Raw genomic sequence first — 27,853 nt, 5'->3', positions numbered from 1 at the left:
CTCGCATTGTCCGCAGTAATGCGATGCTTCGTTTTTTCCTCGTCCATGAAACCGAACTTCCACACTTTTACTTTTCACAAACTCTAATATTAAGCAACACTGTCTCATTGTCCTTAGTAGGCAATTTTTAATTAGTTCAAACAATCTGGGATCAGACACTTTGATATTTCTTGCTAAGTTCCAGGATAAGTGTACCATTGGTACAATAGATTTGAACGACTGCAGTTTATTCCACTCATATCGTTCAATTGCCAGTTGATATTGTCGAGCAGTTAAAGGACCCACATTCCATGCTATGTTGTTACACCATCCAACAGCTTGAACCCAGTGCACACAACCTAAAGAAATAATAAAATTTTTTTTTCTTAGTTACTTTATAATGAAAATATCTTTACCTTGTTTATTTTTCCATGAAACGAACTAGTTTATTTTAATGGAACTTTAATTAATTAATTTTAGTTTCTACAATATTTTTTTATTATTAAAGATGAATTGTTTAATATGATTAACATATGGATACTTTGAACTTGATTTGATATGAGTAGGATAAAAATGATGAAAAAGAGTTTGATTTCACTTGTACTTTTTTCCAAATTATAGATTACTATGCCATCTATTTAATTAGTGTTAAGCAACTTATGATTATTTGTAATTTGCTTACCCGCATTAACCCAGACAAGATCACCTGGTCTTTGTAAAAACCTATACACAGGAATGTTTTCATCATATAGGTCCTCTAAAGAAGGCCACCAACTGCCATGAAGGTAATTGATATTATTCCGCTCACAAAGAGAGCAAATTATACCCCAGTATGCATCAGGCACTGCAAACCACTCGCAATCTCCTGGTCCAATATTGATATTAATAGAACAAAAATTGTTGTTTTCCTGGTGGCCAGGTGTTCTACTACCTGGTACCTATAAAAGCAAATAAAGATGCTTTTTAGAGAAATGTTTCACCATTTAATAATATCTTTTTTTTTGATAAATTTTTTATGTTTTTCAAACTATTTGCAAAAAGTATTCAAAGTATTTGTTACGATATTTAATACGTAAAACGATCTTCTATATAGATTTCATTTACTACATTATTTTCATAAAAATATAAGTTTACATAAATATATCTATAGCTTAAAATATTATTTAACAATAGTTATGAAAAACAAATTTAAATAAATATTATAGTTACCTTCATATATAATTGGACAGTATTCATGCCTAAAATAACGTGTCCGACATGACTGAGCATATTTCCAGCCGATACGACTCTAGCGAACGCTGGTAATTTCATCAGCTCCTGGAGTTGCGGTTTCCACTTTCTCTCGTCTGATAAATCTACATTGGTCCCAAATCGCAACATCTTTGAACCAGGTCGACCCGCCAATCCAAACGCGTTTTTCTTCCTTCTGACAGCTCCAGTGCTATCTTTTGAGTCTGAATCGGATAGATTCGAGGTATGTATACCTTGAGCCTTTTCCTTTTCCTCCTTTAAACTTTCTTGAAAACTCGATGCCTGGTATTGTGCATATTTCGCGATGGTCGTGTGACTTCTATGACTGATACAACCCCAAACTTTCTTTCCCATTACAGGGTCCCAATTCTCATCACTAGTTTGCTGCATTTGCGTTCTCACCTCGATACTATGATCTGGATTCGCTTCTACCAAAGTTTTAGTTGAAAAAAGACCAAGGTCCAGCTTTAAAGCAGCTGCAAGACCACGGATCACAGCTATCGGGTGTTTTAGACAAAACTCTTGAAGTTGAGGACTGAATGCATCCTTCTTATTCTCTAAATAAACGCTAGGAGTAGGGGGTAGGAGTTGTTCCTTAGTTAGCCTCTGACTTGGAGGATCAGGCGGCGTGGGTGGAGGTGAACGATCGCTAAGTATGGAGCAATTCGGTACACCCTTCAATCCCTGACCTTTGCACGCCTCTACGATAGTTTTGGAATCCATGTCTATACTAAGTTCCTGTTCAGGTTGCGATTCGCACAAGCTTTCCAATTTTAGCACAGGTTCGATCCGAGCGACCGATTCACTTTTATTTGTACTTGACGTTGCCTCGCATTTCACCGTCTCAGCTGCTGGAGTTGACGTATTGCAGTTTTCGTACGCCTCGAGCTTGGACGTGGCCGACGATTGAATATCTTCTACCTTTTCCAGCTTCACTTCTTTGATCTTGTCCGCGTTCTCCTCAAGGTTCGACGGTGAAAACGGACCTGAACTTAGCGTACCATTGTTCATGATACTCGGCGCCTCTTCCTTCACGTCTAAATCTTCTGATCCGAAATGTTTCAACAGATCCTCCGCCAATGACGTCGCTATGTCCTTCTGGGATAACAGAGCCTGTAACTCCTGATCCGTCACACCCAGATCTTTATTTCCTGCTGAGCCTTCTGGATAGTTGCTCGTTGTGGACGATATTTGAGTATAACCCTGGGCAGTGAATTGGTTAGGCTGGTATTGGTTGTATTGGTTGGATGACAATTGTCTCTGAGGGTAGTTTGGATCAGAGGCAGATTTGTAAGGCATTCCCGGCGTCTGGCTGTTCCCAGTCGCTGCCGTGTTGTAACCGACATTGGAGTCTGAGAATCCTGTTTGTAATGCAACAGTTCCACCTTGCTGTAACTGTAACAGGGAGCGATTAAATAAATATAATATAATGTAGTATGCACCATAGTAGTAAAAACCAACCAGTGCTGGTCAAGTTGATTGTTTTCAAGCTTCCACAAAAATTTAATTTGATTATCATTAACTATCAATTAAAAATTTAATTACCATATCGCTTCATAAGTAAAGTTATGACTTTTCATAAAACATATACTTAACATAGCTTAACGTATACTTTTCAGTATTTACTTCTAGTTCGCTTTCTTTTTCTAAGAAAAAGTTGTATTTTGTTCTGTCTACCGCGGGCGGTTAATTTGACCGGTCGATAAAATATTTTATTTACTCTTAAAATAAATACAATCAGTACAACGAAAAGGTTATCTTAAGGTTAGATGACAAACAAAATCAGTAATAACAAATAATAACAACTGTTACGCCCGTAATCTTGTCATAAACCATAATCCATCCCTCGATCAAAATAGTCACCAGGTGTTAAAACATATAAACTCAGGCCCATAATAATACTAAGGAATCGTCATGAAATTTAGCATTTTTTACGGTCGACGGCGTTACAAACATTTCAAAAGGCCTGTTGGAATAGTTTGAAAAGAAATAGATGCAAGTTGCAAACCTGGCAGGACATCAGTTCATAATATATTTAGGGATATGCTAAACGGCAACTATCAACAAGTTCAGACTCATTACTACAAAAAACTTGCCAAGTAAAATATTGTGAAGGTTACAAAACTAAGAAAATCTGTTCAAGATGCGGGAAATATGTATGCGGCAAATGTACATTTGATAATAAGATAAACTATAAAACGTGCAGCGAAGATGAATAAGATATATCTCTATATAAATAAAAGTGTAATTTTATTTAAGCCTATAATTGAAATTAAACAAAAGTAAACAGAAAGTTCATCATTTTATATACATTCAGTCATAAATTGACCGTTATCTAAGTTAAATCATAAAAACTATTACTTTTTTTATCACCGGTTATTTTGACCGGACACGGTAGGAATAGGTATACACGAAGTATCGGTAGGTTTAGTGTTAATAAACTTTAAGTTCTGTTATAAAATGTGAAATAAGATTGTTTAACAGCTAGATGACAAGATGATTCATAAATGTATATAAAACAAAAGGTATAGTACCGGTTGCTGAGGTATTCCATAGTTCTTGATCACACCAGGTTGTCCTAGTTGCGTATGATTGTAGCCTGTAGTAGGATAACCTGGTTGCCCAGGTCGTAACCCCCTTTGAGTAGCTTGCTGTTGTTGTATCCTAATTTGTTGTTGGTGTTGTTGCATGCATCGGTACTGTTGCTGTAACTGGGCAAGCAAACCCTGTTGTTGTGGCGTTAAACTTCCATGATTTTGTTGAAGAAACTGTAACATTTGTAGTTGCTGAGATGTGAGGTAAAATGGCGGTGGTCTTTGCTGAGAAGCTGGAGAAATTGGTTCTTCTCCTTGCTGAAAGTACAATTTATTTCGTCAGTTGAAACAATCAAATAAGTGTCTTTTTACTGTACGAGTGCATATAACCATGTATGTGTTTTAATATCTAAAAGCATCGTTTTATTAAACTGTATCTTAAGATTTATTTCTAGCGAACTTTACTTTACCACAGCTTTTTTTAAATTTAAAATTTTTGCCACTTATAGTATCATTGCCACTGACTAAAAGATTTACCTTAAATCTTTTTGTATTAAGATTCTGTCCTTGTCCTTGAGGATAAGGAGGTGGTGGTCCAGCTGGTGTAGCACCATACTTATAACCCGGGCCAGTTGGTGGCTGTTGCTGTTGTTGCTGCCTGCTGGACATCTCAGCACTAATTGGTAAGTTCCAAGCCTCTTCTATAGACGGCAGCTGCCGTCTCCTTAAAAACAGAAACATGACATATTAACAAGACCAATGTTTACATATACACGTTTCTTTTGATAACCGTCCGGTGTTGTGAACGAACCTTCTAAAAAAAAATCTTTCGTGTTCTCCGCTCCTTTTTTCTCTTATTTTTCTGTGATTAATTCGCGTGGGCAAAACAAAATTGCATTTTATCTGCAACACGTTCGCACGTGAAGAGTTCCAAATGTTTCTGTGTAGGTTGAAATCGAAGAAGTAAGAACTATCGTTTTTCATAATTTCCAAAATTTTTATTTTTGCAAATAATGAATTTTTGATTAGAATTGAACAGAATCTTGTAGATCCTAAATCCTTGAACATCAAAAACTTATTATTTTTCATTTATTGAATTAAATTATAGCTTTATAACCGTAGATGATACAAAAAAAGAAAGTGGAGGCATTTTGAAGATCTCAAAATCACCATTATTTGTTTTACACAGATCTGTATAATTCCTATACACCAATCATACATCATCTTTATTCTTAACAAGAAAAGTATTAAGACATGCGTAGTTGAAAATGAATTTTCTCCAAAAATTGTATTGAAAATATATGTATATACACACATTCGCGCGCGCTCGGACACATACACATATATGATTCTTGAGTTTTACACTTATCAGCATTGAAATAACTTCACTCATCCTTTAAGTAACTCCGAGCAATTTCTTCACACCTAAGATAAGATATCAAAAAGGTGAGATGTATCAGAAAATGATAACATTAAAACTGTCTGATTATCATAATACAGTAACACCTTGTGTATCTAAGCTAATCATCACATATTCCACTCAGATAATCGAATAGCTTTGTTTTCACCTGTTGTTACCTATTTATTTTGACTGAATATATGATGAACTAAAGTATCGGATCATCTCATAAGTAATTCTTCATGTTTGATTAAAATTAAATTAAAATGATGGCGATAGTAAGAATGTAAAATTAAGAGAGAATACATCATTGATTAATGATGCATACGTCTGATATACATATATATCATAGAAAACTGTATTGCTTATGAGATGATCTAATATCAATTGCACTATAGTATTTTAATTTACATAGTGGTTTTCTGCAAGGTATCTATTATCCTAACACATTAGCTTTACTTCGAGAAAGCAACGTATAAATTACTTTGTTCATATTTTTCAATAATATTACTTGATCCTCAGTAGCTTAATCAATTGCTCTGATAATCGAGGTCCTACTGTGAATGCAAAGGTCTAAAATTAATCAAAATTTGTGAAACACGATAGAGGTAACTTACTTGGTGGTGGTGACGGATGGCATTGGTGCTTGGCTTAGGTGACTTTGCAGAAAGTTGATCCGCTGTTGTAGCGATGGGTTCATCGGGGTGTTACCTCCTGACTTAGCGCCACCCAGGCCCGCCAATGAGCCCGTGCAATTCGGTGTATTGTTATTACCCCTGTATAAACGAAAATGATTGTCTTGTCATTATTCTATATTTTATCTTTCATGGACAGGTAAGCTTTCAGTCTCTCCTTATCATTTCTCTTCTTTTATTTTCTCTTTTGCTCTCTTTCTTTTTTCTCCTCCTTTCCTTTCCTTTTTTTTTTTTTTTTTTTTTGAAATGCTGACCTGTCCTCGACTTACTCATTCTTCTTGTAACATGTAATGCGTGATACGCCATTCAGCGGGGCGCTCATTATGCAGCGTAAAAACTATAGAAGAGGTATAGATAATGAATACATGAATAAAGTGGAAAAAATTGTGGAGGGACCAGCGAGAGAGATTCGAAATATCCAAAGTACGATCCTTATTACATAACGTTCGGTGGACGAAATAAATTTCTTCTTACATTCAATTTGTTGAAATTAAGTTCGCGAAGATACGAATTTACATAAAATCCCGCGATCTACTTATAAAGTAAAATTTGACGAAGTTTCTCTATGAATGTAACGAGTAGGCGTCTTGCAACATGCGTAACCGGCTTCACGTAAAAAATGGGCAGGGATCTTGGAGCAGTTAGCGATCGATGGAAGATCGATTGTCTCATCTTTTATTTCAACTGAGAAAACGTACATTGATAATACAGTGACGATGTCGCCGTATAATGAAGTTATAAAGCTTAAGGGGCCAATGTACAGCGAGATATTTGCATAGAGAAGTTGGTCGAAATCGGATTTCGAAAAGTTTGACAAAAGTTTCGAATTAGATTCGTGACATACGGGGGCTAAATGCACGAGCAACTATGTACCACTGTTGTTCACATTCATACGACGATCTTACGATAAAAATGCACTTTCTGCGATTTAATCTCATTTTGAGTCGATCCTAACAGATTTTTATCCATGTGCGTTTCATTTGAATATTTAAAAAAATGGTATCTAGAAAATTACGACGAAATCGGTTTGACAAATGCGGAAGCGCGTCGGTTGTTTATTTAATTAACAAATGTTGAGTTTTGATCATAGGAACATTTTGATGCGTACGTTTACCGTGCTTCTGTAAGCTTTTATTCGTTCGCTTATGAATTTTATGACGTGTTTATTTTTAATTCGACGGAGATCAGTGACTTTTTCTTATGTCGTGTGAATGAGGTAGGGAATTAATTTCAATCAAATTTTCGATATAAATATTCCACTGTACACAGGATATTTAAAGATACGATTTGTTCCAGTGATACGAGATACCCAGTATAGATAATCAGATAATTTATTCATAATTTATTCGATACATTAATACGCTTTCATCGATTATAACATTTCATTAAGAAACAAAGAATAAATCCCTCGCATTAAATCAAATATATTCTAACGAATTTCTCTCTACTTAACACTTAGCCAATCGAATAGGGAGATCTCCCCTTTGTGAAGAACATCGCTGCGTGGCCGAACGGAGAGATCTCCCTTTTTGACTTTTGCAACGCGTTTTCTTTATTTTCCTTTTTGCTATTAACAGTTATTGTCTATCTGCAATTGTTGCCAATTAATCGCGCCACTTTTTCTCTTCTTACTAAGTACAGTATATAATAAAATACAATTAAAATTAATTAAAAAGCTACACTATCAGTTATGACTAAATAAAGTTATAATCGAACGATATCACATTGTAAAAAAATACTAAAACGCATTATGAATTTTTAATTTCACGTTCCAATCGTGTTATTTATCTTTGGTCATCTTTAACGTTTTTAATTTTACCTATATTTTTTATACTTTTAATATATACTGTCAATTTGATGTTTTCTACAAACAATATGTGAAATTGATCAAACGAAAATATAATTAACCACTTAAATAATTTTTAGACTTCTTTGTATTTTAAGCACTGAGCATTAGTATACCTCGCTGTGGCGCGTGCGGTTGGCTAAATGTTAAAGTAATTCTCCTTCTACTCCTTCCCTAAAAATGAAACTGAAGTATTCTTATTAATTATAGTAAGACAAATAATTCCTATAAAGGGAACTGCGATCTCTCGTCATCGGCAGGTAAAGTAAAAAAATGTCTCTCTTCCTAAATAAATATCTTACAAGAAATCTCGAATAAATTATCGAATAAATTGACGTACACTATAGTCATATCAAGCAACTGTTTCTCGTTAAAACGAAATATAGTAGAAACCATGTGAAAATCTAGTTTCGTAGGAAAAGTACAAAGTCGGTTAACAACTAACAGTTGTAGCAACGAAGCTGCTGACAGTAAAGATTTTACACGCACATCACTGTTTTTCGATAATGCATAGTACGGATGTGTTTTAGCCAAACCATTGTTAGCCAACAACATCTCGCTAACTCTTAAAGGATCACAAGAACGAAATTTCGCTCCACGCGAATTGCAACATCACGCTATTTCAAACGACCTTCTTCTATCTCTATAAAAATGTTTAAACATTAAGTAATAACGAAACCTTCGACTCGATCGATCAATAAATCATTCCATCTACGACAATAAAAAGACGTAACGAAGCGAAATTTCGTTCACGACAGCGTCAGCTTGTCCATCTTATTTAAACGATAGAGATTTTAACGGCTAATGTAACGTGAACGTTTTAGCGTGTCGGGCCGACAATTTACTTTACCTGGATGCGTTGACGTAACAAGCTAGTGCGTCTTTCGGTTGACTAACGCTTTCGTACAGAATGCCCAGATTAGTCCACGCAGCTGAGTGTGATTTGTCTAACTGTACAGCGCATATATAGGCTTGTAAAGCGTCCATAGGTTGATTCTGCTGTTGATATAGAACGCCTATGCTGCACCACGTGTCGGCGTTCCCTTCTGACTTTTCCACGGAATTTCTGCAATCGACGATGGTTCGTAAGTGACCTGGATTCGTTAAAGCATCGAAGCAGGTGGACGACATCGTTTCGTGTCGCGTGGTTCATCCACCGTCCACGATAGTCAATCTAACATAGGAGCATAAAATTGCTGGAATTTAATACTGGCGCGTTTAACCGAGGAAATCGAACGGATGGCCATTTCTCAAGGAATTGGCTACGTTCTTGCGTCGAAGTTAATCCAGCTTAAACGTCGGTAAAAAGAAAAAGCTACCAAACAGAGGCGAATTAGTCGGTGTTGCCCGGAGAGGCTAAGAGGCTTAAAAGCGTGGCTGATACATCGGCGCAATAATTCCAAGATTCACGCTCTTCGCGTATCACAAGGACGACGTACGTTACCTGTAAGCGATAAATGCATCGTGAACTTTTCCAGAAGCGGCGAGGCAACGTCCCAGCAGGTAAAGGCTTTGCCCGCTCTTCGGTTCCGCCTCGATGGACTTTTGCAGACAGTGTATAGCGATTGCTTGCTTCTGCTGTCTCGTTATACCAAGCACCGTGCAGTCAACCACGTGGTACATCCATCCTGCAACGAAAAATCAATGTTCGAACGTTATCATCGCGTGGCTCGTGCGACAGAGGAAAGAAACGTGTTGGTAGAAATTGATCTCTCGTTGTTCGTTTTAGCGTTATTTGCAATTATGAACTATGAACTAATATTCGCCGCGAAAGGTGTGTTACGGTAGCGTGCGAGAGTCTTGGGCCACCGTTCGAACGGAAAATGTCTACTTCTTACGGACGAATACAAAGAGACTTGATATTGTTTTACGTCTGTCGTCGCTTGTTGAGAATTCAATTTGTTAAAGTTACTTTTTGTCAGTACAGTTTATGCGACTTTGTTTAGCTCCGCCGGTAGCAAGAACTTCTTTGGGGATTTCGTTAATTAGCTTCTGAATAAATTTATTTTCTACTGTTTCTGCTATTTCAAGCAACTTCTTTACGTCGTTGATTCATCTCTCTCTTTGTTCTTGCGACTCGTTTTAAACCGTTCTGTGCGCGTTTCAAACGACGTATAAAATAATTCAGCACGCTATTCGTTATAAATTATTTCTAGAAATGTTGCGAACTAGGAAAAAAATTCAAGCGAATGTCGAAAGCAACGCGTAGAAGATTCGTTTCTATTTCGCACCACAATGTGGAAATATTTCTTCAAACTATAACTAGTCATCGTTATGAAATCATCATTGTACATACTCTTGCCACTGCTCCTTATAATTATAATAGTTACAAGCATTCCTGTACTTTGCTATAATTCGGGCCACGAGGTCGTGAAATTAATCGGCAACGAGATTATCTCGTGTCTGGTGTCGCGGTGACAAGCGAATTGACAGAATACGAGGAGATAAGGACCTGAAATCTCGTATCGACGCGACTGCAACGAGTCTTATCTCTTTTCGTAAACATTCCGAGTTTCTCCGCCAATAGAAGAAATTGCATGAAAATTACTTTCTTTCGTTTCCAGTTATTTCCCAAACACATAAGCGTGCATACAAACTATTATTCTACCGAACTATTCTAACTTGTTCTGTTATTGCATACAACTATTTCTGCCAGACAAATATCCAAAGTATTTAACAGAAGCTCGTGGAAGAGATATTACGCTAGTTGACTTTACAAGGAAATAGGCGTTGAATAATTTTTCAGTCGGTTCACTGCGTTCCTTGGTAACTTCATTTGCTCGTCTCTGTTCCTATACTAAGCCAACGTCGAGTTCCCTCCAGCCGATCCAATATCTTCTACGATCTTCTACGGGGCACTTCGAAAGCATCTTTATAGCGGATACACTTCACGAACGACGAACTCGGCAGAATCGAAGATCGATGGATGTTTGGCGGCGCATTAAGCCACCAGATCCAAGGTGCTGCCTCGAAACATGCGATAGAAGGAACTGCAAGTTCGGAGGAAAGCGAGATCGGGAATCGCGTGTGGACGATGATGCGGTGCGTGCGAATGAAAACGAAGAGGAGGGACCGAAGTACCGTTCCTCTCCCTGCTGAGTTTCCTGAGAATTTTCGACGTGTTGTGCTGGCTGCAGGCTAGACGAGTACCGAACTGAATAGATTTTCGCAGGTATAACCTAGGGTAGCCACTTTTACCCCACTCTCCCTTCCAGGCGGTCTCGAATTACAACCCTCTATAAACATAGGCGTAGAAGCGATTGTACGCGGTCTCTGTCTTGGGAAAATGGTTCAAACGTTCCTGAGGATGCGAGCAGCATTTTATTGTACGCGATGAACACTACCGAGAAGCCGGACATTTCTAAAACTGGCGAATTGGTAAAATCGCGTTCACAGGAAAGATTACTGAATTACTGAAAATTCTGAGATTCTGAAATAAATAAAAAAAAAAAAAAAAGAAAAAACAGGAAAAATTACAGAGTCGTTTATCGGATTTGACTGTTCTTGGGAACATTCGGAATTCTTCCACGCGCGCAGGATATTCTTCGAATTACTTTGATCCATTTTACCGGATTTTTACCGCCTCCTGTTAAGATAAGAGCAGGAGAGATCGCACGTGCGACTTTTATCTCGGGAAAGTAATTCGAACAATCTTATGAACAATCGCTCTTTTTCTAGGTAACAGGGAAAATCGTACGAGAATTAGCGGAGACTCTTTTGCGCTTAAGAGTGTAATTTCTTAAAGAAACTACAAATTGCTAACGAGTGATTCGTTTCATGGCAAACATGGTACGAGCGTTAAATATCTTGGAGATATACAGGATTTGTTCTATGTCTGAGAAAAGTTGCTCAAGAGTCGGTAGAGATATTTTTTTACTTGTTGCTTGAGTCAAATCGATGCGAGCACTTCCTTGTGCCAAATATATAATACATCGCTATACGTATGTTACTGGACGTGTGTTTCAGTAGGTACACGATACACGCGTGTATCTGTGTACGCTGTATTCTTAAAGGCAGCTGTTAGAGTTGTAACGGTAAGCCTTTATTTCTCAGCTTCTTCATTCATTATTATTTGCCGCGCGTAAGTCTGCGTTGGCTACGACGATGTGCGTTGTGAGCGGAATAGAAGTTTCCGAACAAGATTCTGTATTTTCCCAAGATCGCGGTTCGTTCTACGATTTTATACTTGTTCCTGTAAACAGATTTCGTCGAAATTAATTTTATCTTTTAATACTATTACGCTTCCTCCTTTGGCGGTAAATTTTACTGCAGTTGAGTTTCGAAGTCTGTTAATTTCACATGGTAAAATAACGCTGTTGTACCGTAGCTAGTATAATAATAATTTTCCCTATGTACGTCACGGATTTCTGTCAGAAGATACTTTCAGGATACGCAGCTGAGATCTGAGAAGACTCCTTCGTAATAATTCGTGCGAGACGTACGTACATAAAAGTAGAGAGACAGTAGGAGTTTATCGAGTGCAGAAAATACAGATTTTAAGTACATTATTCACAATAAACATGAATTTTTGTAATGGTATGTTAGGCAAAGGTACCGATACGCGGCGGTACATTTTTCGTTGTATGATGCAGTTTTTGGGTTTAAGTCTCTGGGGAGCGGAGCTCTTTTTTATGTATTGTATTTTTATTTTTTTTCTGTTTTGAAAAACTTGGTCGCAAAACAGGACGCTTGTACATAAAAGTAGAGTTCGCATGAAAATGATTTTTCACCGTATATTCTGTATGTATCTATGCTTGTTTATATATATTTTTACATTCGGTGTTATACATACGAAGATATCAACAACTTATAATAACGTCATTTGCTAATATCAACACGAAGATGATACTGGAACGTAGATAAACTCATTTGTCGAGTGAAACACCCAGTTTTCGTTAACGAAACGCTGCCAAATCTTCCCTTGAGGAAAAAAACGTCAGATTTATGTTAACAAAATTATAAATCTCCACTAATTGTTCTCATGTAGCGCCGATCGTGATCACGTTTCCATGTCCGTGACGAAAATGTCCAGACACCGCTTCCAAACGCTCGGTCTTAATTATCATAGCGATTCAATGCGGCTGAGCGTCGCGTATTATACCTTGCAAATTAAATACGTGCCGTGGGAAAACGAGAGTTTCGCAACAAGTAGTTACACAATCATAGAACGCGATGCTAAACGCACGGCGATTCTAAATGGAATTAAGTCGGTCGGTTCATAAACCATCCGGTGAAATTAAAGCGTCTACTGTGCTCTAATTGTCGGTCGCCGTCCATTCATCCATTCAGTTCTGTGTTTTCGTTTCTTCCACCCGGTTACACAATGGATCGTGATATTTCATTTTCACGGTTCTTTTTTCTTCTTTATTATCTATTCGTTTCACGGTCTTCGTACGTTCCGCGTTTCTTCGTTTTTCCTACGCTTTTAACGCGAACTTTACGAGGAAATATTATTCAGTTCTCTTTCACCGGTAGATAAATTTATAAAATATTTTTAGTAGATCGTAAATTTAGTTATCGTTCGTGGGATTTTCTTCTCTTGAAATTCGCTTGATACAATTGATACAATGAATACACCTGATACGATTCATTCCGTTTCATTCGTGCATCGATCTCTATACAAACGAATTTATTATGCAACTCGTTTTTCTATTTGTTCGAGAAACATGATACGATTTATTTGTTTAACGAGAATTCTTCATCCTTCTCGGTTCTGCTTATTTATGTAAGATATATTCAGAGACATTTAAACGAGACATTCAATTAAGCAGAGATGAGAACTAGAACTATCACACTAGTCAAATTGACTGGTTCTACAATTTTTATTATAAAATTCCTACTTCGTGTTATATTTTTTTGCAATTTTCTTTTTTATGCATTCAAACTGAAAATAATTTTATATGAAGGCTACTTATATCAAGACTAGTCAAAATGACTGGTACTTGCCAAAGCGTAAAAAGGTCCTGCAATCTGTTTATCGAGTCCCAATTAACCAGTTTCCTTGTTTTGTACAGCTTCCCACATGTTTTTCAAATTTTTACCGCGTATCATTCGATACGATGATATCAGCTATCGGGAAACTTCCGGATCGATCGCTAGATGCTAACACTAAAAATACCACAGCAGTTAAAATGACTGGTTCTACAATTTTGTTATAAAATTTCTACTTCATGTTATATTTTTTCTGCAATTTTCTTTTTTATGTATTCAAATTGAAAATAACTTTGTATCGAAGCTACTTATACCAATACCAGTGAAAATGACTGGAACTTGTCAGAGCGTAAAAGGATCCTGCAATCTGTTTATCGAATCCCAATTAACCAGTTTCCTCGTTTTGTACAACTTCTCATATGTTTTTCAAATTTTTACCGCGTATCATTCGGTACGATGATATCGGCTATCAGGAAAATTGCGGATCGATCGCTAGATCGCTAGATGCTAATACTAAAAATACCATAGGAGTCAGAATGACTGGTTCTACAATTTTCTAAATGTGTCAACCCTCGTTTAGGGATCCCAGACGGATTAATAATACCACAAATCTTCTACATAAGAAGAAAGTAATAAATCGATAAACATAAAAATATTCTATTATTACGTATTTTTTAAAGACCAGTGATTTTCACTGGTTTTGGTAGAAATAGCTTCGTGTTAACTATCGGCAGTTCTAGTATTAAACGCACGTTAAACGTACATGAAATTTACATATCGATATCTGCCCGTTCTGTTAAATCGAGTATTTAATCTCCTTTTCACAAGGGTTTTATCCTTATTAATATTCCTTCCGATTTTTAATATTAATTTTCAATATATATCGCGTCGTGCGATCAATGTCGATTGAAGTCGTATTAATAACAATATTGTAATCCGTTCCAAATTCGTATGGAATGGAGGTCAGCCAAATTAAAGCCGCTATATATTACGTTGTAATTATCGTCCTCGATTCCAGCCATTCAACTTACAATTAGTTTTGTAAACGGACATTTACGTAACGGTACTAACTAATTCATCTAAACGAATTTCACGTGTAATTTATGGCTCTCGTAATTGCTCATAAAAGTTCAACTTCTGAATTTTTCATTCGAAAGCATCCCAATAATCCTTACAATCTCGATTCGCAAACCTGTGAAATGCAAAAAAAGGAAGAGGAAGCCGAGACCAGAAGCGGAATACGAAGCACGAAAGAGCCTTAGAAAATAAATTCAACGCTGGAATATTCCTCTTGCCCATGAACCTACTTGGAATTATACAAAGGCGAGATTTATGAAGAGGCGTTAAATGTAAACAGTCGTAAAACTTTTCCAATTGGCTGCACATAATTTGTAACATAATTATTTGCATATAATAATCGTCTACTGCGACAGACGTGTTGTATATCTTCGACGAAGTCAGCGTCCCGGTTCTGGTATTTTATTGACCGATCATTGTCCGTCCGGATAGAGACGTCACTATAAAAGTGTCTTCTGTTGAACAAACCGTCCCTGCCACGGGTTCTTCGCTTTTTCAGGCATTTTTATTCCTAAGACGCTTGAAATATTCAACCTTTCGTCGATCCTTCATTTTCGCAGCGCTCCTTGCGTCGGTCGCGTGTCAAATTTGACGGAATGGCGAAACATCGATCAAACGACAAGACGAATAATTCGTTGCGCTCTTCGTCGTTCGCGTGCATTCGCGGCGATTCTCTCCTCCGGAGGTTATCGCGTTTCGTTCGTACGTCGAAGTCGGAGAGTTTGGAAACAATTGGTCTACGAATGGAGCCTCCGGACGATAGGACGTTCAAGCGGAAAAGCGCGTGAAATTGACCCGAGGAGAGGAGGGTCACGATACGTGGAATGCGTTTAAAAGGCGCGTTTCTCAGTTCCTTAAATTGCGAATCGACGATTTTGAAGTTCTGTCAACACGGAGCGCCAGTTTATGGTGCGGACGAAAGGAAGAAATCGCGGTTGAAGGAGAAAAGGAAAAGAAAGAAGAAAAAGAAGCAACGTATATCGAACCGGTCCCAACGTGGACACGCGAGAAGCCGTAAACAGGTTGTAAAAGAGTCCTGTACCCTTTGGAACCCGTAAAGGCTCGCACGGACACGTCCACGTAATTTAGTCGAGTGACGCGAGTCGCCACTTGCTGCTAAATTAAGCGCTTTAGTGCGTAAAAAGTGTCCGGTATCGGTACGATCGAGTTGCAGATTTGATCGATCGGAAAGGTCTAGAAATTTGCATCCAGCGCCCTAAGCCACTTTTCGTCGAACCACTCGGACCAAAATTTCGATGTTGAAGCACGGCGAGTTAATAAATCGCTCGCCAATCGACTAAATTGACACTTTGTGCACCGTATGGTCTGACAAGCGTATAGCCTGAATCGTCGCGTATTTTTGCAGCGTTTGAGGAGATTGAAAAGATTGAAAAGATCGAAAAGATCGCTGGGAAGGTTCGTTTCGATTTACAATTTCCATTCGATATACGTTTATCGAATTATACAGGCTGGTTGGTAACTGGTGGTACAAGCGGAAAGGGGGTGATTCTACGCGATAAAAGAAGTCGAAAATATAAAATAAATTTTTTTTTTAATTTTTCCATCGAGACAACGATCTACAGTGAGATCCGTTACAACGTATCGCACGCGTACCGAGCGAAAATTCAAAGTCGATTTTCTCGAAAACAAAGCCTCGAACGAAAAATTGTTATTCTATATTTTCGACTTCCTTTTTCGCGTAGAATCACCCCCCCCCCTTTCCGCTTGTACCACCAGTTACCAACCACCCTGTATAGCTAGCATTTTGCTGTGCAGTCCGCAACGTGTTCACGGACGTGTTCTCAACGCGAACCTCGACTCTGCTACGTTTCTCGGGGATGAAAATGATTGGGAAGAAAGAACACGGTCGACCCTTCGACGTTGCGTTTCAGTTTGACACAAGTTTACGTTCGGTAGTTTATTGCTTTGATACGACAACTTTGTGATTATCGAGGATTGGTTTGTCGCGGAAGCTTACAGGCTTTTGGCGGAGCTTTGGCTGTCGCTACACTTCGCCAGACGCGATTATGGTATATTATTATCGGTAAACATACGACGATTATGGTATTGTATCGTAGAAAATGCTCGGGTTCGTTTTGTAAATTTCCAGGCTACGGCATCGTAACCGCGAATTCTCACGTGAGTTATCGACCTGTTTCATCGTGCGGGAGAAAGCGCAGCAAATACTTGGAATTCCGGCTTTCCTTGAAATTTCGCGTATCGCCCGCTACTCGCTCGTGCTTCCGGATTCTTTTCCTTGCCTTCTTTATTCCCCCTCTTTGTTTCGCTTCGTGTGTAATAAACGCGTTAAGAAGCGAGGAAGGAAGAGACGCGAGGTCGAGCCTCGTCACGAAGGCATTTAAATTATCGGGGTAGGATATCGGCTTCGTCTTCGAAGCGAAATTTCCAGATGTCGGAGCCGCGTGCCGATGTAATGGCATTTTATTGCGCCCCTGATGACGTTCGCTTTTTTCGCTGTTCGATTCCAGGCCGCGATCTTACGTACGAATTCGCGTTTTATCGAGATTCGTCCGCGTTATTATTAATAGATTTGAGATACTGGGGTTTCCTTCATCGCCATACTCGTCAGACTATCGTCGTAGATATTCAGATACCTTTTATTTGTATCGTTTCGCTTGTCACATATTTTATCTTTTATTCTTCACTTCGGTATTTATCCAATGGGAATCCGATCATCGAGAGTTGCGCGCATCGATAGAAAAATTAACGAAAGACCTTACGATGAATTTGTTCTATCGCGGCTTTAGGTTCGCGATACGAACGAAATCAGAAGGAAGACACCGATGATTTCAAACGGCACGAAAATCAAGGATAACGAAATTGCATTGGAAATCGAGTCCAGCGAAGTGAAATCAAGGAATTAATAAAATATGCTGCTGGTCGGTTTAGCTTGCAGAAGGCTCACACGCGTGTGCGTACGTTTCCAAAAATCGTTTCTCTTTATACGTACGTGTGCATTTCCTCGCGCTAAGGTAACAGTGTAGCATCGACCCGAACGCCAGTGCCGGTCAAATGATCGGCTTCAAAAATTGAATTTAATCAGACGATATAAGAATTTGCATAAAGTTGGGCGAACAAGCGAAGGTACGATTTTAAATTAAACTTCAATCAGTTTCTGAATTTTCGTTAATATAGGAATTTACATAAAGTTAGACGACCGTACGATTTTAAATTAAATTACGCTAACATCGTAACACAGTGTTAACATTCTCGAAAGAAGTATTCCTTTCGGCACAAAATCTAGCTTCCTCGTACGAAATTTCCGAGCTGCCTCTACGCGTCTTTTTCTTCTCAGGCCCGAAATATTTTTCAAATCTTCTTTCGCTCCCCCCCTCCCTCCCACCAGGCAACCTAATAATTCGGAGGTTGGTCATCGAAACGGTGAAAGCGAGAGTCGTTCTCCCCTCGATGGGTCGAGCAAGGATCCTCGCCGTTTCCTTTGAGGCGTTTCTATTCAGCCCTCTTCGCTCCTCTGCGCAGCCTTCCGCTTTGCCGAGGGATTTGTAACGCGCAAGTAGGTCAGCACGACGTGCAGCTTGACCTGTATAATGTTTCGGTTCTACCTGCCGTGTCACGTAGCACGTACCATCTCATTAAACGGCAGTCGAGCACGCTCGCAACACACATTTCACGATCCGGCTGCGGAGAGAATTCGGCCTTAATGCATCGCCACTTTCGATATATTTCAACCTTTCTTCTTCGCCTCTTGCGTCCTTTGCCCGGTTTTCATCGGAAAATGGACTATCGTCAAAGGCAGACGAACGTACGGACGGATGTTACATCGGTTGGAAAATTTCGAGCATGGCCTTGTTCTGTTGGCTCGGCAACTAAGTGATTGCGGATTTTGTCATCAGGTCGTAATGACACAGGCCGCAATCGCTTAGTTGCCAGCCCGATATTTTGCACGAAAATCTCTTCTACGTTTGTTCGCTCGAGAAACGGGAATGACACAAGCGTAACTTTTATTCTACGATTGATCAGTTAGGAGCTCGTTGAAACTTCAGCAGGCGAGTAAACTAAAACGCGTGGCAGAAGGTAAACGTCGAGTATACTCGTCGAACACGGAGTATGCGTGTTCGTTGCAATATAAAATTAGGTTGTAGATAAACGATGAAATACTTGATCGAGAAGATGTAAATCGATAAAGGGAATATTAAAAGCAACAGACGGTCGGACGCAAACACGCGACTCGAATTGAAATTGAACGGTGCTCGGAAGAGGATTCACCGATTAAACGCTCGTGTAGTAGCCCGGTTGGGCTACGATTCTGTAATTCCACGAGTCGACGGTCTTCGCCGGCTTAACAACCGCTTTAATCCGCGCTGTACCGAGTTAATAACGCGGCTGCGAAAGATACAGCGGGCGGTGTGCACGCGTCGCGACGCATCCGCGGATCCTCGCTCGAAGACGGTTCACCGAGCCAGAATCGAAATTTGGCGGTTCGCCACGGAGACGCGATGGCAAAATAACGGAAAACAGGAACGCGAGAAAATTAGCCTCGAATGGGAGAAAACGTGACCAATTGATGCAAACAAGAAGAGGAACGAGAAGGAGGAGCAAAGAAAGATAAGTTGGAAAAGGCTGACGGGGTAGAGAAGTTCCCACAATCTCGTTTCCTTATCGAATTCGATTCTCTCTTTCTCTCTCTCTCTCTCTCTCTCGATCTCTCCTCTCTCTCTGTCGCTCTTCCAGCTTTCTTCTCTCGCTCGAATACGCACCCTCTCCCTTGTCCCCACTCTGTTGCCAGCGTTCGCTGCCCCATCTCATCGCCAGGCCACCCCAACCCGGAATAAATCAATACACGTGTCTGCTACTTGCTCGTACACTCGGCTCGGCCCTTAAGCCGAATCGTCGCGAGGAGCTGACAGCTGGCGAGGAGAAAAACGATTCGCGTGCTGGTGATTTTGCGTGGGTATAAAAGGGTTGTAGGGTTAATTACCTTGGCGGAGCACGAGGTTGGCATTTTTGACTGGCGGCATTCGTGTGCAGTAGCTACGAAACGTTTTTCTACGTGGTACCATTATTTTCCAATAAAGAGCCTCTTTTTTTTCTTTTTTTTTCAATCGAACGTTCTTTCATCGAACGTTCACAGTCGCTACGAGAGTAACGCTATAACGATACGTTTAATATTCTCGGAGTTGATCAATTGCTCTACATTCGCTACGGTAGTTACATTGGCGTGGCGATAGTTTTTTGTTCTAACGGTAAATTCAACGGCAGTCGTTAACGTTTATTATTTATAGTTAAGGATGGTCGTGACTCACCTAATTGACGACAAATGTCGGCCTTCAGATGAGAAGGCAGAGTCTTTTCCTTGAGCAATGCCTCGTAATGCTCCTTGGCAAGGCGATATTTCCCTTGGACCTCGTACAAATGGGCTATGTGAAATTTTACTGTAACAGCGGAAAAGAAAGACATCGGTTTAATATCGAGCACGTGGGATACGATTAACGATACGTAGACCTGGTAATCGCCGATTATTTCAGACGCGTTATTGTCAAATTACGTTACGAATTGTTCGTACGAATTTGCAAACTTAACGAAGAATATGCTTGATAAAATATTCGTTGAGAAGAGGAAGAACGGACAGCACGATTCGAAGTAATAATAATACCGTATCGTATATTTGCAATTTAATCATGTGCGTATAATAATTCATCGATACTCGCGCACTTTGCTATTACCGGTAGAATACGAAAACTATGAATAATTAATTAATTCTTTGTACAGCTGCATTTATCAACTATGTAATAGCCTGCTTGGCTTTGCAACGTTATGGTGGAAATTTGAATATGTTAAACAAGAGACATGGTGTTTACACAAATTGCATATTATTGATTATGCGTCATAATTACAAGAAATATACATATTGAATGAAAAACGCGATAATTGCATGTTCTGTTTCCATTATGATTTCAATTAGTGCACTCGAAAGCTGACATCTCTGATGAGAATTTATTTTTAAATTAATATTCGAATAAAATAAAAAACAGCCATACGCGTGTATATAATATAACATTTTCCAATAATTACAAATGAAATTTCCTTGATTTAAAATAACACCGTGGCAATTACGATTGACCAATGGAATAACACAAAGCGTAGAACAATAATACTTACATGAAAATTTCAATCTTTCAACGATCCGTCGATTTTCTATATTTTCGTTTGCGTATTTTAATTCCAAGTTGCATTCCTCCCTTTGATCTAACTATAGTATGCAAATACGTACTATCGTTTAGATCGTTGGCAGACACCAAACTGACTTGAAATCTCAATGGGTCGTTGCTTTTATGTTCGCCTCATTTCATAAACACAACTTCGCTTGGCTGAAGAACCAATTTCTCGGTAAACGGAAATGATTCCCCGTGAGCATGGGATCGTGGTAATCGTTTGAATCGTGAATCACTCTTCCGTATGACTCAATTTGAATATTTTATCATCGCTCTTTAATTAGTCTATTAAACCCGTTAAGCGTATGATTAATATCGTTAATTATTATTGTCCGTAATGTCCATTAACTTGCACGCTCAGCCATTAAGAATGAAAAAGCTTTTATTATTCTTGCGCCATCTTCTCAGTGGTGGAACATAGTCGCGGGTAAAATATTAATTCGCTGCCATAATATTTCGAACGGTAACACACGCTGTTGAACGATTAGAATCGATCGCCTGCGAGAATCAAGTTCTCTCATAACATCCAACGGCTCGTATCCGCGGCGCCGTTATTTTTACTCTCTACGCTAAATTTAAACTTCAAACAGCAGGACAGAGAACTAGTCGAGTCCCGGTTGACTCATTGCTGCTTCTTGGTAATTCGAAGTGACGCTACGCGACGAGATGAAACTCCAACAGGGAAAACTGACGGAGATTCCCGTTATCGTTTAAGATTTAACGTTCTGTTCCACTTCTGTTGCTTGATAAATCGTTACGTAGAATCCAGTCACTACGTACCCCGTACGTACATATACCACCGCTATTTAATATTTAATCGACGATTCGGAATTTATTCCTAGTAGCTAGCGCACCTACAGTCACAGCTTAACCATTTAACAAACACGATGTTCCGTGTCGAACGGTAAATTCCAACTGCGTTGCAAATACTGCAACTTTAAAAGCTACGTACGTGTCAAACGAAAACCAACAATTCCAATCTCCAAATGTTATCCGCGAATAAATCGAATAAATCGACCGATTAACGAATCTCACCCAATATTTTCCAAGTTAAACGACCTGCTTTTATATTCCATACGAACCATAAAAATTAGGTAATTTTTCATACCGGTTAATTAATTATCTACCGTAACCGTTTCTTCTCCTTTTTCTTTTCATATCCGCTACGTTATTCGCCATCAATCTGCTTTATTTAATTATTTATTCTATCGGTTCATTTTTTCAATTGTTCTACAATTTGAATTTAACAGAACGGGGCGCGTAAAAGACGGAGGAAGAATAAAAGTAAACGAAACTCTCACACGGTGCAATAGAAAGTGAGAGACAGACAGAAAGACAGAGAGAGAGAGAAACCGTGGAAACACGGTTACGAGGTATCACGAACGCAACGTTAAATTAAGTGGCAGGTGAATTGAAGAAAAATCGTTAGGGTAAGCGTTTAACGCGCCTTAAATGTCGTCCACTACGCCATACGTGTTATCGTAGGTCATACGTGACACGAGAATCGCTGTATCACGTTGGGAAAAAGGGGGTCAAGTTCGAAGCGGAACGCGAGCAAAAGGTCTGGCATCTAGACGTTGTCAAGACGTGGCGCGCAGGTATGTAATAGGCGCTTTTCACGCGGCGAAAGTATCGATTTCATTGTGCCATTTTAAATAACGTATTAAAAGCGTGCAGGGGAAAAATCGTCGGAATTATTGCACCATCCGCCGTCCCATAGGAACTTTTCATCCGCTTGCTTTTTCCATTTCTCCGCAGGTAGATTAATAACTTGCACATTTGATGGATCGATCGAATCCGTTGGAACATTTAACGTCGAATAAATTTGAAATGCTCGGTGGCAAAAAAAAACGATTTGTTTCTCGCGCTCTAGAATTTTTATTTCGATGAACTTTCTTTCAAATAAAACATCATTGTATTTGAGAAATTGAAACGAACGATCGCGTTGTTTTTTTCACGGATTTACAGTGGCTACGAAATTGATTAAAGCATTCATAGATCGATCGATCAAATTCGAGTATATTAGATTCGTCGTTTAATCACACTGTCTTACGACGACACAAAATTTGAAGTAAAAATAAAAGCGGAAGAAAAAGATCGCTTATTCGGAAAGTAGAGAGTACGTAGCTTTTTTTTTTTTTTAAATATCGGACAACAGAACGATCTATTCTCTCGATATCGAAGATTCTATTTTTAAGAAATTGATCGATCGAAGTCTGTTGACGCGATCGATGGATTTTTCTGCTGCTGCAAGTTCTCCTATTGACATTCGACAACTGCGATATAGAACACAGAGAATGTAAATCTAGAGTGATCGACTGCACGAGTTTAATGACTTTTTGCATCAATCGACAAGTTGGAGTGAAAGTGGTTCGCATAACCCGATATCCAAGAGAGCGAGATCTCGACGGCTTTTAATTTTTAAGATGCCGCAAAGCTCGTCCTCTCTTTAATGAGGCGTCCATGAAAAGCGAGAGTTCCGTGAAAAGTGAAAGTCTCCGTGTATTTTAACAAAAATTATCTTTTTTCGCTACAACGATACACTTTGGAAACCAGATATTTCTGTGACGAATTAAATCGATCCGAAGAAGACATTTCTCCCTCAAAAGCTGCTCATTCCCAATGGCTTTCGTCGCACAAGTTCTTCGATTATCACGATATATCTCGAGTATCGTTTCGAATCGTCAGAAAAATTCAAATCCTTTCACGTCCATAGTCTTTCGTCTTTTGCAAGACGATTAAATAAACCAAAATCCTTCTTCCTCGTTATATATTACGATTATCCTTCGTACTCGTAATTCGCGATAGTCGAGCCTCGACATTCGCGAGTTCTTGCACGAGTATCGTGTTAGTGTGCGAAGAGGAAGGAAGGCGGTACGAGGAAGCCAACATATGGTATGGGAGTAAGATTTCGGGAGTAAAAATGCGCGGTTTACGGTGGGCAGCTGTTCCGCGTGAATTATGTTTTTTGGAAGGTGGAAGACGCGTAGGCGATCGTAAAGGGGGCGAAGAAAACCGAGAACTTACTTTCGAGCTTGGAAAAGGAGGCAGGTGTCGTGGCATCGATCAGAGCGAGTGTCAGGTGCTTCAAGGCGGCGTCAAAGTCAGCGTGGACCTTCAGCATTAAGCCGAGCCGTAGGTGAACCTCGCAGGCTCGTGGAAATCCTGGTTCCACCCATAGCACCTGCTGGAATGCTTTCACGGCCCTGCAATGATAACGATCGAATACAATTTCAATCGAATAAATAGAAATTACCATTCTATTGCATCAACCTATCCCTTGATCGACACACCGTGAGACAAAGTTTATCCCGGTCACGATTTACGGAAATTCGCGATCTTCATCGATACGAGTTGAGTTTCCCGATTTTTAGTTACAGTTTTCTTCCATTTAGCCTTATCGTTTACTTGCAACTGTCAAGAACCTTTCACATCTCTCGTACTTAACATTTACGCTTAAAAACTATCACTCAAACCCGATCTTGGAACGTACCTTTCGCGTTCCTTAGTTTCTTATCTATGCCTTTACTATTTGTACCCTCGAAGAGGCCAAGTCTGAACGACGCGTACAGATTCACACGGAAATATCAAGTACGGAACTCTGACAGTAAAGTGTAAAAAATGTAAGGACTGGTGATACAAAACTATAAGTATAGTATAAAACTATTCGCTAATCTTTGGCCCTTCTTCTCTGTTCTCCCTCTCTTTTTCTCTCTTGTTCTGCTTTCTCTTTACTAGCCATCGCTTCTTCATTCTCAATTCCCCTCGGGATCTCGAGATCCGCGGACCTCGTGCCTTCAGGACAACCTCCGCTGCGTCTACCTTCGTTATGAATATAATCGTACGTGTAATATTCGTAGGAACACTAAAACGACTGACTGGGAGAACGTGGAGGACAGGAGCGTAACATTAGAAGGAATCACAGAAGAAATGGAAGAGACGCAGAAGAGACAATGGAACAGTTGCGGAGCTTAGAAACAAGGAAGCAAGAGTGTAGAAGAAGGAATATCGTTGGGCAGAGAACAGAGAACAGTTAGGTTTCCTATGGGAAGCCTAAGGGAGAGGGAGTGTGCAATAAAAATATAAGATAGAATTTGAGAGTACAATTTAGAGTAAGTTCAAGTATAAATGCGATGTTCTATGTGTATATCGTGATCGAAGGTTGACAGTGTGAACGAGAAATCTACACACGTAAATCGATCACATTTTCTAGCAAGCAAAAATGAATAATACGATATAATAATAATTTTCATACTGTTAATTATATCGGCAAATGTTTTAGGATAAAAGCTGAATAGCTTCGAAGGAGATGCGTCGCGTTTTCATGTTGTTCGTCTTTTTGTAGGTGGCCGCGTAAAGACCACGTGGACTTTGTCTTTTTAAACGCCACCATATGTATCTTTTAATAGGTTGATCGACGCAGCTCAATATTCTCTACAGAAGATTATTTCAATCTTCTTCAACGAACCTCGAAGAACCATTGGTCCAGCAGATATTTCAACTGAAGCTTTCTTATTGCGTTACGAATACAAAACATTCAGATTTCTCGTAAATGCGTACAAAAATCCGTAGTCAGGCTACTACACCTGGCGTGATCTTCTAGTGGGTCGCGAAGAACAACGTTTTCGAAAGTGGGTCTCGGCCCAGTAATAGTTCGCGAAGCTGTGGACTGAACGACTGCTCGATAAAAATCGTGGCTCGTTAAAAATTCATTGTTAAGAAACAGGTTGACGCGAGGGACTTTGTCGCGTAATCGCGTGCATCGCGCGCGTGCACGAGGATGAACAGGAAGTGGTTGGTGGTATTCTGGCTTGTCACGCGACAACCGCGTCTGGGGTTGCAACGATAACCATAGAGACGGCCGATGGACAAGCAACAATAACGATCGTGCAGTTGCAAATGACACGGTGCGTGTGTTCAGTCGGTCGAGACACGCTGCGAACCAAGCGAACCCGACCTGATTCTACGCTGAGTAAGAAAGTGGCAAATCAACGTTTCCTCGCGACGATTGCGCGTTAAACAGACTTACCAAAAGGCATGTTTTCAGGAGGAAGTTCAAGGCGATTTTTCCACTGAAACTTTTGTCTTCTAGTAGAATTTTAGATACGGCAGTTTGCGATGGGTAGAGAAAATAAGATAGCTTAACAGAAAATGTTTCAAATGGAAGCTCGTTGGTATCGGACGAAGAATCGACCGATGTAAAAGAAGCTTGCGAAAGTATAGCTTCTTTTATAAAAAGACAGTCTCGCAATGGTTCTTTTGTGTAAAATTATTTTCTGCGATATATTGCACAATATTTTGTACCAGACAGTTACCACTTAATTATTTCGTGTGTTCCAAATGATTGATTATTTTTCTTGCGTATCTTCGTACTACGTTAGAAGCCGACTTCGGTAATGCAATAGCGTGTGTATCGTTTCTGACATATGACGAAATCTATTTCCTTTTATTTATTTATTTTCCATCTGTACACGTACGCGTTTCTAGATAAAATCTACATGATGTATAAATCTTATCTGACACGTAATAATAGTTTAATCGATTATAACACAGTAATAGGAATTTAATTGATTTCTGAATTACCAGTTACAACTGCTATTTAGAGGTTGAAAAAAGATCTTTGTATGTAATTCATTTCTTTACTTCTGTCCTTCACAAACATATTCTCTTTATTAATAGAAATACGAATTTGCATAAAAACCCGCGATCCGATAATTACGATAATTACAAGTTAAATTAAGTCGAATCTAATGCCTAAGAAGTCTCTCTCTCTCTCTCACTCTATTTATACGCTGGTCACATTGTTATCGCGATTGTTCTCGCCACGAACAATGAATCATCGGCTTTAACGAACCGTTTGGCAAGTGTCAAACTGGAATTCCAAGTCGCGCGATGTCGGTCGTCGTCATTTTGTTTCGGCTTTTAGAGTCTCTGGACGAAAGCCAGCGTTAAATCGACGTACGCGGATTGAGTAATACTCTGCTCGGTCTCATATGAAACAGGATCGCATATATCTATCGGATGTGCCAGTGAATCGTACTTTCGATCGAGTTCCCGCTGCTCCTTTTACAATAGAAATTTACGCCAATAGAAATATGCAAATAGCGTGACAAATCTGCTACTAATGTCAGAATTCATACTGTCACTGTTACGAGTTTAGATCGAGAAGTTTGCGAAATGACAATGACGAAACAACGAATAAAGCAACTCCTACCTACGGAAACTTTTCACATTGACCTGGTTTACGCGTACGACGATGTATCATCGCGACGAATCATCGCATACGTGAAAATTCGTTCACCAAGATGCGATAGATCTCACATGGACATTGGAAAAATTCGGATAACCGATCTGGTCAAAAATTATCTCGTACGACCTATCGTGTACCGTTACACTCGGAGGAGTTAAAAAATTATTATCGTTAAGAATTAGACACCGCATCGGTATAATACATATGATAGCGACGTTAGAAAAATCACGGTACCGAACAGGATCTTTGAAAAAATGATCTCTTGCAATCTACCGTGCCATTATATAGCTGGAACGAGTTAAAGAAAGAGAATTATACGACGATAGATCTCATAGTGACGTTAGAAAAATGACCGACCTTCTCGAAAGTTATCCTGGAACCTGTTACAGAAGCCCGCTACTCCAAAGAGAGGTGAAAAAGCGAAGCGTGCAGAGACGTCGTACGATGCGATAAAGCAAGAGACAGACACCATTGTTTCGTCGCTGACAAAAAGACCGAAGCCGGAGAAGGAGGAATGGAAGTAACGGGAAGATTAATTCCGCGGCTAGCACAACGACGACAAATTAATCGAAGCCCGACTGTCGTTCCCTAGCGCGATGAGAAGTAGAACGGCCGAGATAAAAAAAAAGAAAGAAAGAAAGAAAGAAAAAATAAAACGGAGAAAAAATAAAGAGGATGAGAAGTACGAGATGGAAAC

At 39.3% G+C, this 27,853-nt stretch overlaps 1 protein-coding gene across 5 annotated transcripts in view; it reads right to left on the bottom strand.

Moving 5' to 3' along the window:
- The window catches only part of Utx (Utx histone demethylase), a 149,523-nt gene that overhangs the window by 3,628 nt on the left and 118,042 nt on the right, over positions 1-27,853 (bottom strand). For 3 of the 5 annotated variants that reach the window (XM_033337724.2, XM_033337729.2, XM_033337730.2), the window contains 10 exons: positions 23,934-24,112; positions 19,998-20,126; positions 9,149-9,332; positions 8,555-8,770; positions 5,781-5,939; positions 4,302-4,488; positions 3,765-4,082; positions 1,189-2,625; positions 662-917; positions 1-338 (listed from right to left, as the gene is read on the bottom strand). In XM_033337724.2, the coding sequence (XP_033193615.1) occupies positions 1-338; positions 662-917; positions 1,189-2,625; positions 3,765-4,082; positions 4,302-4,488; positions 5,781-5,939; positions 8,555-8,770; positions 9,149-9,332; positions 19,998-20,126; positions 23,934-24,112 (3,403 nt within the window). Of the gene's footprint in view, positions 339-661; positions 918-1,188; positions 2,626-3,764; positions 4,083-4,301; positions 4,489-5,780; positions 5,940-8,554; positions 8,771-9,148; positions 9,333-19,997; positions 20,127-20,853; positions 20,984-23,933; positions 24,113-27,853 lie in introns of those variants that run through there. The other 2 variants (XM_076618982.1, XM_076618983.1) reach the window with 2 other exon arrangements.

Source organism: Bombus vancouverensis, chromosome 5, assembly GCF_051014615.1.
Source record: "Bombus vancouverensis nearcticus chromosome 5, iyBomVanc1_principal, whole genome shotgun sequence".
In the NCBI taxonomy this organism is placed as follows: Eukaryota; Metazoa; Arthropoda; class Insecta; order Hymenoptera; family Apidae; genus Bombus; species Bombus vancouverensis.
This window is presented reverse-complemented; position numbering and strand designations above follow the sequence as displayed.